Consider the following 13784-nt stretch of genomic DNA (forward strand, 5'->3'; position numbering starts at 1 on the left):
ACAATTAAAAAAAATTCCTAACTCGTAAAATTATTTTACTGATTTTCTATATGAGAGAATGATGAATAGAATTCCTAAGAAATTCCCCCATCTCCCAGGGGTTCGATGTCACTATTCTTATTCCTTTTTGACACAATTTCACCCCCATTGAATTGTGTAATTATTATGTGGGTGGCATCAGTCGGATTCTTGACCTACATTTTATCATGTCCCATCACTCCTTCACTAACATCCACGCGACTTATGGCCCAATTGAACAGGACTATAATAATGCCGAGAGTCATGCTGGGCGAAATGGTGCGTACAAAGGGTAAAAGGTGAACGAGATGAGAGATTCCCTTTCAGTTGATGTTCATCCTTCACCTCGCCATACCGTTTCAGGTAAACGTAGAATAGCTCTGCAGGTGAATCGGATCAGTTTTCACGTAACATCTCAAGTTTTCTTGACCTTTTCCTAAACCACCACCCTTCAGTCTATGTGAAAATTATTGTTCGAACATTCTATAAGATTTAAACAATGTTTTCAAAGCATTAATGATATTCTAAAACAAATAATATATTTAGCGACTTGATCTAGCTCTTGCAGTTGTGGTCATATTGCAGTTATTTAAGGTTGCCATTGACAAAGCTTAGTGAAAAGTGACTTCTCAATTAATTAGGAAATGCATAGAATGTCGCGACAGACAAACCCAAAGAAAAAAGTGATTTTGACAATGAAATTTGTGTGATTGTCGTGAAAAAATTGGTATTTATACCATGACGCATGTGTGAGAAAAGACGTGGGAAGGAAAACAGATTCTGTGACGAGAAGAGACGGGAAAAGCCTCTGTGTTATGCTATCGAGACAAATATTCTTTTTTCTTCTCACAACGCTCTATCCACTCACACTTTCATCAGACGGAGAGATTTCCCCAATAGCCAGCCACAGCTTTCAACCTAGTCCCAATCAGCATGGACTCGAACCAGTGGAGACTTTCAGTGAGTAGACTTCTGCATTTTCGACCGCAATACACTGAGTTGAAAAGCGTAAAGATTAAAGATTAAAGATTAAAATAATTTTTTATGCTATAGCACTAAGAAGCAAGTCGGGAATTGTTTTAGATATTGTCTGAAGTTTCACCAATCCCATATTTTTCGGTCCGAAATCTGAATTTGAATGATCAGTCTCAAATTTTGTGGGAAGGAAACAAAATTCTCCTGTCATTTTGTGAACCTATCATTTTTTTTTACTGAAAATCTAATCCTATACATATTACGAAGCGATAGCTAGGAGGGCATACATGACTTTCGAAAATACATGCAATTTTACTGCTCGAATTCAAAGAGAGAGCAGTTATATAATCGTCTTTTTTTCAATTTGTCACCGTTCTGGATCTTAAACGATAAGAGATATCGACTTCCAGTCTTCGATGACCCCCAATAAAAAAAAAAACAATATCTCTAGACGTGTTTTTTCCCTTCCATACACCATCCTACCATCCCCATACACCATCCCTACCATCCCCACCAAAACCATGTTTTTTGGTTTTTCTCAAAATTGGCATAAGCTTTTTCAATGATTTTCGGATATGTTTTAGAGGTAGTCTAGGTGAACATTTCGCCCAAACATACCTATGACCGGAAAAGGACTCATTTTTCAACCAATTTGGTTAAATTTAGAATTTTTGGGAAAGTATTGTAATTTCGAATCCGGCTCATTCTAATTTCGAACCCGGCTTAAGCCGAGAGACGGATTAGTCAGAAACTGATGAAAATGTAATCTGTTCATCATTTTGATTATAATTACGTTAGACCGTCTCCCGGTAAAGAACCGATTTTTTTATTTTCAAATGCTTTTCTGATTTATGAATCAACTTAATCTCTAGTAGACCAAAGCGCACCAAAAGATTATGCGAAAAACTTATTCACGGTGAACTCAATGTCGTGAGTTCGAGCATTCCACAAAGCTGTAACGCTTTGCTTTTTTTTTTTTGATAATAATAATGTAATATTCGGGAAATGTGCCGCGTATTTCCAAATTTAAGAGAAACGAACTGAAAAGAGTTTGTACATTAGATTGTACATAGTTTATGAATCTCTGGCAATCAGGTCTTGATTGTCAAAGGCTGAGATAGGGCCAAAAATTTAGGCCCTATCTCATGAAGTCAGATTTTACCTAGGACCACAAAAAATTTCGTCTAATGGAATTTGCTTCACCCTATCCTATCAATTTTAATATGTTCTAGTTGGACTTCAGAACTTTCAATAAACGAAAGTAATCTCTTTAGCTACTTATGGGTCGAATAAAAGTAAGACATAGGGTAAAGTGGTACAAGTTGGACAATTGTACAATTTGGACAGGGGTTTTATCTCCTTAGTACTTCATTTTTATTTTTATATTTTTAATTCTTTAGTTTTATAATTTGGTTCCTTGTGCTTAAAAACATATTTTGTACTGTATTTATCAAGAAAAAAGCCATATCCAACTTGTACCGGCGAATTGTCCAACTTGTAACACTATGCCCAACTTGTAACACTTTACCCTATATCAAAAGCAACTTCAGTAAAACAAGACAACAGATTTTATCTAGTTAATAGATAAATATAAGGATTTTTAATACTAATTTGTAAAATAATTGCAACTATCATCGACTTGGCCTATTTAGAATACTTCCCTTCGTGAGATAGCGACAGAAAGGTTCAAAAATCGTATGTGTAATTCCCTAGACACAGTTACAATTTAAACCGAGACACGGCTAAACGAAATTATATTCAAAATAATGATTTGGCTAAATTCCCATAAGTTTTCCATTAACTAAGCCGTTTCTCGGCTTTAAGCGGAGAGACGGATTAGTCAAAAACTGATGAAAATGTAATCTGTTCATTATTTTGATTATAATTACGTTAGACCGTCTCCCGACTGAAGTCGTAACTGTGTCTAGGGCCTAAGACTTAATTATTTATTAGTTCATTACATTTCATTCAATACATTGGCTATACGATTATAACTAAAAATCCATGAAGAACGTCAATTATCTCTTACAACACATCATTTCCATTTATTCCGAGACACCCCTATACTTTCATGTACTGTGTGCTCAACTTACGTCTATCACCGACTCACCATTATCGACCTCCCCAAGACCCCAACAGCAGAAATCCTGGTTCAGTGATCGTTTAAGTCAACTCAATAGAGTTAAGCTGAAACATTTAACTCAATAAAGGACAGATAGTTTTATGACTTTGATGTATAGTTTTACTTTCCTCATATTACACAATTCATTATCCCAAAAGTCTATCTTTTTGGAACTCACGCATGCAATAACCTTACTATACTCCCCTACACAACTTATGTTCATTTACTGATTTAATCATATCCATGGGTTTATCTTAGACAAAAATGTTATTTATTTATTTCGATGTACTGGGGTTTTGTTGCCATTTTGTACATTGTTCATTTTATAAATTTATTATTCAGATTACAATTTTTTCGTGAAAAATGCCCGGGTCACACCACCCAAGAGCCGAAAGCTCTTACCAATGGCAAAACAAAAATATTTAAATAAAATTAGACAAAAAGGGACAGATAATCCTAACCGGCTTATGTAGGTGAGATTCTTAACGTTAGCTAACTCGGAGTGCATGCAAATTCGATTTGGAGCTGAAGTTGGGAGACGCCATTCAGTTATCTTGAATCAAATTCGTGAAATTATACAAATTTTGTATTTAAACCAAAATATCAAGGATTTGGATGAACTGACAGAAAAGTGATATATGGATGAAATGTAGACCAGATTGTTCTCTATAATTTTCCCATAGAACATGATCTCATCGATTACTCAGAAGCCAAGATAAGCGAGGTTTTTTGTTTCTTAACTCGTTTTTTCATCCAGAGTGCCCCAAGTAGTCATTTGTTGAACTTCAACTATATCAAAGAATTGTTGTATTTTGCGGGACTTTCCATTTAAGCCCCTATTTTAAGTGTCTTGGTGGAGTAGAGGCAGTCAAATTGGCATCTGAGTGATTTCAAAGCGTTATTATTGGAAAAATCAATTTTTTCACACTTAAACGGCAAAATCTGAGTGATAGCGTAGTCTGAGCGGAAAATGATGTATGGACGAAATGTAGAGACAAATGTGCTCTACAATTATGTCGAAGTAATCATCAAAATCGGTTCAGCGACAGTCGAGATAATTGAGGTTATGTGATATTGAAATTGGTTTTTCGACTGTGGCGCCCCTGGTGTTGGTCCCACGAAGTTCAAATATTCTAGAAAGTTGTAGCATTTGGTGAGATCTTTCGTTTAAGCCCTCATTCATCAAAATCGGTCACATAGAACCGGAGATATGATTTTTTGAATTTCGTGAACTTTGACCCCTCATATCTCCGGTTCTGTTTTAACCACAGCGCGCATACGCACCATTTTGGAAACGTCCTAGACTGGACTACAACATACTAAAATTTCATTAACTTGCACAATGCCGTTTTTGAGAAAAGTGACTTTGAATTTCGATGAATTTTGACGCTATCACAGCGCCACCTATGGTGACTTTTTGAACTTCCATCTGAAAGTGCTCATCGAGACGAAACCAAAAAGGTAAAATTTAGGTCGCTATGTTAGTTAGAACCGGAGATAGAGGCCGGTCAATGTTCGAACTTTGACCCCTTATAGCTCGGGTCAGGGGTTATGGATCGACTTAAGGTTTTTTTTGTTTGATAGGTATAATCAACGGCTACAACATACTAAAATTTCAGCCCGATGCACAATGGAATTTTTGAGTTATTTAACTTATAAGATTTAAAAATTTTCTTTTTAATAATAGCGCCCCTAGCGGTGGTTTTATGAACTTGCGATGTTAGAAGGCGAAGTGGCATTTCATGAGAGCTTTCCAAAAAGCCCTCATTTTTTAAATTCTAACAATTAGAACCGGAGTTATGGCCATTTTAAGAAATTTTTTTTGGACCCTTATAGCTCGGGTCAGGGGGGTCGGGGGACCTTAAGTTTGGTATTGATGGAAAGCTCTAAGGCCCAGCTATAACATACTAAAATTTGAGCCCGATCGATGCCATAGGGGCGGAGCTATTGAGAAAACAAAAAAAAGGGGGGTCTTCAAAATGGCGGAAGGAGGGGTGGGGGGTGGGGGGTCTATGCACCAAGTTGCAATTTTCACCCGATATATAACCTTTGCCGAAAACCGCAAGTCGATATCTTTTTTAGTTTAGGAGCTATTAAGCTCCAAAGAGCGGCCGGCCGGCCGGCCGGGAACGTAAAATAGCCACATATATATTCGTGATCAGGAAGTGGCGAAACACATTTTGGCCAAGTTTGAGGTCGATCGGACGACATGAAATTTTGTTAGGATTATAGTAGGTGAGATTGTTAAGAATCTCACCTAATATATTATATCAAAACTTCAAAATTGATCGTAAGCCCATAAAGCCCCAAATAGACTTAGGCTGATCTTCGAGGATATAAACCCGTAAAATTTGGTGCTAAATGATTAGCCCAAACTTTCATACATTGAGAACTTAAGATAATTTATTAGTCACTTTCCGGCAAATTTTACAGGCAACGTATTTTCGAGGACTAGATTGAGCCTGTTCGTGACCTAAATGTAAAGGACCAAATAGGCTCAGTTTGATTCTCGAGAAAATTTAGTCGTTAATATTTAACAATGAATAATGCGGTAATGAAAATTTATTGAGAAAACCTATAATCCTTGATCTTACAATTTCAATATGTGAAGGTTTGGGTGATCCCTTAAAGACAAATTTTGTAGGCTATATACTCAGGGATTATTCTGAGTCTATTTGGCGCTTAAAGTAGCTGAAGTTTATTTGAGGCAACATCAGAGTTTTTTGTAATGCAGAATCCGTACAAATTCGATAGTTAGTTCAATTTTGAAGATAAAGGATCACATCAAGCAAATGGTCTTGACGGTAAGCGTGGACTATAGGTTCAAAATGATTTGTTATTCCAAATTTAAGAAGTAGGTAGTTTTTTTAGGATTACCTGTAAAGACCCCCAGCGATCTTACCTCAGTTTAACTACCACTGTTACCTTTCTATTTAATAACCTAAAATATTCAGGTAATACGTACCGAAAGTTACACTTCGGTTAAGTTTGATCATTTATAACACTCGGTTAAAGAAAACAAAGACTCATTCTTGAAAAAGTCTTGGCACCAATTGTAATGTACTTAAATTTTATTATGAGATATTTAGCATCAAATTTCAGTAATTTATTTTTCCGTTCTAGTGTTTTAATGTTGGTTACTTGAAGTTATGATTCCCTCAAGAGTTAAGATTTATTTCGTCTAGCTTAAAGGGCTTTGTGATTCATTTTATTTCTCTCGAATTGCAGCTGTTGACGAAGTACGAAAAGTCCGCAGTGCATTCCATTATATGCAAAACACCAGCGAGAAATTCATTATCCAGAGCAAGGAGCATCCTGCTAGGAACAATACAAGATCAGCGTGGAGACCCAAGTTTGCTACTCCACGTGAACCTTCTGCTTTTGCTCAAGATTCCCTGAAATTCACCTGTACGGAGAAATATTCACCTGAATGTCGCAACAAGACGAGGCTCTTTAGAGGAAAGATTGTCGATATTTTGGAAAAGTCTGCAAAAGAGAATCCTGAAGAGGGTCCAAATATCTACAATGTGTCCTACAAATCTCGTAGGACCCTGAAGTCACCCCTCTGTGGCATTCTGAAGGCTGGTCTGAGGACACTCAGGCGGAAGGATTTTATGAAACAACCAGGGCGATTCACGTTGTTTGATTTAGTGCCAAAGAGAAAACTCTTTGACAAGCAGAGCATCAAGAGTTGCGCTGTCGTCTCTAGTGCTGGATCCTTGGCTAATTCCAAATTGGGCAGGTTTATCGGTGAGTCTCAACAATGCTTGAAAGACTTTTCTCTTTTTCTCCTTACAGACGACACTTTTTTCTGCGAGAGCTCTCAAACTATGGAAATTTTAGCAAGGCTGTCCATTGTCTTTCTCCTGCAATGCAAAACTCTCGAAAAAGAATATTTCTGCATTGATGCGAAATGAATCATTTCCGCAAAAGTCACTCAAGAGGAAGATCTCTCACCAAATGTCTGCCCTGAAATATTTCCAACTAAATACTCCATGATTTTTTTTTAATTCAAAAGCGTCATTCGTCAAAGACACCTAATTTAAATGAAATTCTATCCCATGTCTTTGCCATGACCGAATAAAAAAAACTATGAGATATTCTCAATTGATTGTTAATTGCTTATTTTAACCTTTGCAGATCTTCATGATTTGGTGATGCGCTTTAATCATGCACCAACTGAAGGATTCGAAGTCGATGTTGGCACCAAGACAACAATTAGACTCATAAATTCTCAGGTAAAGTCAGGTGGAACTTTAGAATGCTGCATCTTATCGTTCTGCTTCATCCTTGACGTGAAACTACTTATTATGGACAGTGCGAAAAGTGTCTCTCACAGACACCTCCAATTGCTCATGCAATTGTGTAAATGTTCTCAATGAATTGTCACTACTGAAAACAACATTATTCAATCTTCTTTTTCTTCTCATACCGCCCCAACTTCACTAAAAAACGAGCTTCAGACAGAATTCTCTTTTTGCCCAACGCTCCTTAAAACTACCTCGTTGGAATTTAATTTAGAAAAAAACGTCCAAGTCTCAATGTTTCTGGGTTCTTTTTCTCAATCGGATTTTCATGTGAAATAAGAGTAAAAGTTAATGGATTATTTATTGCACTTTTGCACACAGAGAGTGTTTTTCTTCGACAATGAAAAATTTTTCCATGGAAATCTGCGAGCAGATAGACATTACAGTGCTTTCCTGCACACAGAAAAATATTACTCGAAGAAAGTACGCTTTACGGTGTTTCATAATTACACCTAACATAAAAGAATTCGTTTGCTTCTCCTGCTCAAATTTAACTAAATTAGTGAAATTTTAAAAATATACCGCATTATATTATAACACTTTTATTTAATTTTGATCTAAACATGATTTTGAAATCAGTCATCTTGCTAGCTTAATAAATAAAAAGAAAAACGTGTCACAAATAAAATTAAGAGATTTTTAATAATTGTAAGACTGAAACCATTTTTACAGCCCGTACTCAAAGAAAGAATAGAATATATAATCCGCTTTTATTTACCTTTATCACCGGTTTGGAGCTCAAACCGTAAAAGATATCAACTTCCTTTGGTGACCCCCTATAAAAATAATATTACCTCCAGACGTTTTTTTCTTATAGGTTATAAGCACATTTCGTACTTTTTATAGTAATCTAATTTAATCATTTTAACAACGTAATTAAACAAAATACTATTGAAAACATCGCAAATATAAAAATGTAGTAATAGTATTCTATAGCTAGATACTCATTATTGGAAAAATTTAATTAATTTGAGATTAACTAAATTTATTTTAATAAAATAATAATTACTTATAGATTTTTTTTTTAATATTTTGGCATAAGAAGAGGTCCGGCTATTTTGAGCTGTGGGACTCTATTGTAATACGAATTGTAGCATATTAGGTGAGATTCTTAACAATCTCACCTACTATAATCCTAACAAAATCTCATGTCCTCCGATTGGCCCCAAACTTTGCCAGAATGTGTTTTGACACTTCCTGATCACGAATATATGGATGGCTAAAAACCGTTCCCGTCCGTCCGTCCGTCCGTCCGTCCGTCCGTCCGTCCGGCCGTTCTTTGGAGCTTAATAGCTCCTAAAATAAAAGAGATATCGACTTGCGGTTTTCGGCAAAGGTTATATATCGTATGAAAATTGCAACTTGGTGCATTGACCCTCCACCCCCCACCCCTCCTTCCGCCATTTTGAATACCCCCCTTTTTTGTTTACTTAATGGTTCCGCCCCTATGGCATCGATCGGGCTCAAATTTTAGAATGTTATAGCTGGGCCTTAGGGCTTTCCATCAATACCAAACTTAAGGTCCCCCGACCCCCCTGACCCGAGCTATAAGGGTCCAAAAAAAATTCTTAAAATGGCCATAACCCCTGTTCTAATTGTCAAAATTTAAAAAATGAGGGCTTTTTGGAAAGCTCTCATGAAATGTCACTTCTCCTTCTAACATCGCAAGTTCATAAAACCACCGCTAGGGGCACTATTATTAAAAAGAAAATTTTTAAATCTTATAAGTTAAATAAATCAAAAATTCCTCATGCAATCGGGCTGAAATTTTAGTATGTTGTAGCCGTTGATTATACCTATCAAACAAAAAAAACCTTAAGTCGATCCATAACCCCTTACCCGAGCTATAAGGGGTCAAAGTTCGAACACTGACCGGCCTCTATCTCCGGTTCTAATTAACATAGCGGCCTAAATTTTACCTTTTTGGTTTCGTCTCGATGAGCACTTTCAGATGGAAGTTCAAAAAGTCACCACAGGTGGCGCTGTGATAACGTCAAAATTCATCGAAATTCAAAGACATTTTTCTCAAAAACGGGATTGTGCAAGTTAATGAAATTTTAGTATGTTGTAGTCCAGTCTAGGACGTTTCCAAAATGGTGCAAATGTGCGCTGTGGTTAAAACAGAACCGGAGATATGAGGGGTCAAAGTTCACAAAATTCAAAAAATCATATCTCCGGTTCTATGTGACCGATTTTGATAAATGAGGGCTTAAACGAAAGATCTCACCAAATGCTACAACTTTCTAGAATATTTAAACTTCGTGGGACCAACACCAGGGGCGCCACAGTCGAAAAACCAATTTCAATATCACATAACCTCAATTATCTCGACTGTCGCTGAACCGATTTTGATGATTACTTCTACATAATTGTAGAGCATATTTGTCTCTACATTTCGTCCATACATCATTTTCCACTCAGACTACGCTATCACTCCGATTTTGCCGTTTAAGTGTGAAAAAATTGATTTTTCCCATAACAACGCTTTGAAATCACTCAGATGCCAATTTGACTGCCTCTACTCCACCAAGACACTTAAAATAGGGTTTTAAATGGAAAGTCCCACAAAAGACAACTATTCTTTGATATAGTTGAAGTTCAACAAATGACTACTTGGGGCACTCTGGATGAAAAAACGAGTTAAGAAACAAAAAACCTCGCTTATCTTGACTTCTGAGTAATCGATGAGATCATGTTCTATGGGAAAATTATAGAGAACATTCTGGTCTAGATTTCACCCATATATTACTTTTGTGCCAGTTCATCCAAATCCTTGATATTTTGGTTTAAATACAAAATTTGTATAATTTCACGAATTTGATTCAAGATAACTGAATGGCGACTCATAACTTCAGCTCTAAATCGAATTTGCATGCACTCCGAGTTAGCTCACGTTAAGAATCTCACCTACATAAGCCGGTTAGGATTATCTGTCCCTTTCTAAAGTAAATTGGGCTTTAAATTACTGTAAAGCGGTCTCCAGACTACGGGTTTAGCCCAGTTCCGGAAGGTCTCAAAATCCAAAATGCAACCAATTTTATAGGTTTTTCAGAATCTAACTGCTCATTAATCCTTAATTCAATCCTAAATCAAATTTTTCCACAAAATATCAATTGATAAGAAATTGTAGAAGTTAAACCATGTGGCTAAGCCTTAGGTCTGAAGCCCGTATAAGTGCGGGTAACTTTGACACCTCCTCCTATTCGTAAAGTTTTCTTTAATTCTAATGTTTAAGAACGCTTTTCAACGATCAGACTTAGTAGATTGGATCGGTAAAGACCATCCTTAAGTTCTAGAAGCAAAGAAAAATTTACGAACAGAAGGTTACTAAAGTCGCCCGCAGGGGACAATTTGCGGTAATGAAAGTTAACTAAATAAAAGTAAAGAATGTGATTTTATTCTATTTAAGTTGTAGAAAAATATAATAAATTTACACAAACTTATAACATCATATCTCCGAATGTTTAGTAGAGTCTTTTATAATAATATTTTTCAATTTGAATGTCTATAAAGTTCCCGAATTTTTTATCATTCCGGGCCAAAATACCAACCAAATAAAGAATTATACACACAGACTTAAATGATACTAGTTAAATCTTACTTAGAGAATTTGAGATACCACTTAAAAATACAATGTTACTTATGGGTATACCTTGGTACTTCTTTCCCTTCCGTTGACTATTAAGTTTTCTTTTCCATTAATATTCTTGAATTTCCTGAAATCACACATTTCTACTCAATGTATCATTCAAAGCTGTTGGAGAAATGTCTCAGAAAGGGACAGATAATCCTAACCGGCTTATGTAGGTGAGATTCTTAACGTGAGCTAACTCGGAGTGCATGCAAATTCGATTTAGAGCTGAAGTTGGGAGACGCCATTCAGTTATCTTGAATCAAATTCGTGAAATTATACAAATTTTGTATTTAAACCAAAATATCAAGGATTTGGATGAACTGACAGAAAAGTGTTATATGGGTGAAATGTAGACCAGAATGTTCTCTATAATTTTGCCGTAGAACTTGAACTCATCGATTACTCAGAAGCCAAGATAATCGAGGTTTTTTGTTTCTTAACTCGTTTTTTCATCCAGAGTTCCCCAAGTAGTCATTTGTTGAACTTCAACTATTTCAAAGAATTGTTGTATTTTGTGGGACTTTCCATTTAAAACCCTATTTTAAGTGTCTTGGTGGAGTAGAGGCAGTCAAATTGGCATCTGAGTGATTTCAAAGCGTTTTTATGGGAAAAATCAATTTTTTCACACTTAAACGGCAAAATCGGAGTGATAGCGTAGTCTGAGCGGAAAATGATATATGGACGAAATGTAGAGACAAATGTGTTCTAGCGCGCATACGCACCATTTTGGAAACGTCCTAGACTGGACTACAACATACTAAAATTTCATTAACTTGCACAATGCCGTTTTTGAGAAAAGTGACTTTGAATTTCGATGAATTTTGACGCTATCACAGCGCCACCTGTGGTGACTTTTTGAACTTCCATCTGAAAGTGCTCATCGAGACGAAACCAAAAAGGTAAAATTTAGGTCGCTATGTTAATTAGAACCGGAGATAGAGGCCGGTCAATGTTCGAACTTTGACCCCTTATAGCTCGGGTCAGGGGTTATGGATCGACTTAAGGTTTTTTTTGTTTGATAGGTATAATCAACGGCTACAACATACTAAATTTTCAGCCCGATGCACAATGGAATTTTTGAGTTATTTAACTTTTAAGATTTAAAAATTTTCTTTTTAAAAAAAGCGCCCCTAGCGGTGGTTTTATGAACTTGCGATGTTAGAAGGGGAAGTGGCATTTCACGAGAGCTTTCCAAAAAGCCCTCACTTTTTAAATTCTGACAATTAGAACCGGAGTTATGGCCATTTTAAGAAATTTTTTTTGGACCCTTATAGCTCGGGTCAGGGGGGTCGCGGGACCTTAAGTTTGGTATTGATGGAAAGCTCTAAGGCCCAGCTATAACATACTAAAATTTGAGTCCGCTGAATGCCATAGGGGCGGAGCTATTGAGAAAACAAAAAAAGGGGGGTCTTCAAAATGGCGGAAGGAGGGGTGGGGGGTGGGGGGTCTATGCACCAAGTTGCAATTTTCACCCGATATATAACCTTTGCCGAAAACCGCAAGTCGATATCTTTTTTAGTTTAGGAGCTATTAAGCTCCAAAGAGCGGCCGGCCGGCCGGCCGGCCGGGAACGTAACTTAGCCACATATATATTCGGAATCAGGAAGTGGCGAAACACATTTTGGCCAAATTTGAGGTCGATCGGACGACATGAAATTTTGTTAGGATTATAGTAGGTGAGATTTTGTTAAGAATCTCACCTAATAGCACAGATTTTTTGTTCCAGGTGGTGAGTAAGGCAGAATTCCAGTTTCTCACATCGTCAATCTTTAGGAACATCACAATTGCCGCGTGGGATCCATGCCGATACAATTCGTCGCTGGAGGAGTGGCTTGAGGCGCCGGATTTTGATCTATTCACCAACTTTCAGCTCTATTCCATGGACAATGGCTCTCGCGGGAATTTCTACATCATCGATCCGAGATCCATTTGGCGCCTGTGGGAGAGTCTTCAGGATTACTCCCACACGCCAATCCGACGCAATCCGCCTTCGTCTGGCTTCCTGGGTATCTCCTTGCTAATCCCAATCTGCTCCTACATCGATGTTATTGAGTACATCCCATCCGTGAGACTCAATGGACGATGCCACTACTACGATACCGAAATGAATCCTGCCTGTTCCTTCGGTGAGTGGCACCCCCTGGCAGCTGAGAAGCTCATGGCTCTGGACATGAACTCAGCAGATGATTTTGCAATATTCCAATCCGGCATTCTACGGATTCGTTCTTCCCAGCGCACAACCTGCAAGTAAAATTTTCCACGAAATTAACTGTGACTTTTTCGCATTTCCCAATAAATCGCATTTGCAATTGAACTGTTTTTGATCCACATTCTTCTAGTGTTGTTGCTTTCATCTCCATGTTGATGCATTTCACAGAAGATTCAGAGAAATTTTAACAATTTCATTACTGTTTAATAAAACAGCTACATGAGACAATGACCAATGAGAAGTTCAACAATCTTATGAAAGATCTGTCAATCAATTTTGTATGAATAATCATTCACATCTGTCGAACTAACAGTGTCTAATTCGTTCTGTTGATAAATTCTTTTCAATTGTTTCTTGCAAATCTTGCAAATTTTCTTGCAAAATTTTCGTCTGAAGGAAATGTATTGCTCAAAATATGACTAAAACACCCTCTGTTTGCCAAATAATAAAAATAATATATAAATTATGTTGCAAAATAGCTGATGCGTAAATTGATAAATTTGTCAATCCTTTTTTTAG

At 36.8% G+C, this 13784-nt stretch overlaps 1 protein-coding gene across 1 annotated transcript; it reads left to right on the plus strand.

Moving 5' to 3' along the window:
* The first annotated feature begins 343 nt into the window (after positions 1 to 343).
* LOC129800319 (beta-galactoside alpha-2,6-sialyltransferase 2) lies at positions 344 to 13367 on the plus strand. The gene is made up of 4 exons (XM_055844606.1): positions 344 to 978; positions 6344 to 6865; positions 7256 to 7353; positions 12783 to 13367. Exons 1-4 carry the CDS (start codon positions 834 to 836, stop codon positions 13305 to 13307), a joined length of 1290 nt encoding a protein of 429 aa, XP_055700581.1. The 5' UTR covers positions 344 to 833; the 3' UTR covers positions 13308 to 13367.
* Positions 13368 to 13784: the final 417 nt, after the last annotated feature.

Source organism: Phlebotomus papatasi, chromosome 2, assembly GCF_024763615.1.
Source record: "Phlebotomus papatasi isolate M1 chromosome 2, Ppap_2.1, whole genome shotgun sequence".
Lineage (NCBI taxonomy): Eukaryota > Metazoa > Arthropoda > Insecta > Diptera > Psychodidae > Phlebotomus > Phlebotomus papatasi.

Coding starts and splice junctions, on each gene's coding strand:
- LOC129800319 (XM_055844606.1), top strand. CDS start 834: ATGCTATCGAGACAAATATTCTTTTTTCTTCTCACAACGCTCTATCCA. Junction 6,866..7,255: donor CAAATTGGGCAGGTTTATCG/GTGAGTCTCAAC, acceptor TAACCTTTGCAG/ATCTTCATGATTTGGTGATG. Junction 7,354..12,782: donor TTAGACTCATAAATTCTCAG/GTAAAGTCAGGT, acceptor TTTTTGTTCCAG/GTGGTGAGTAAGGCAGAATT.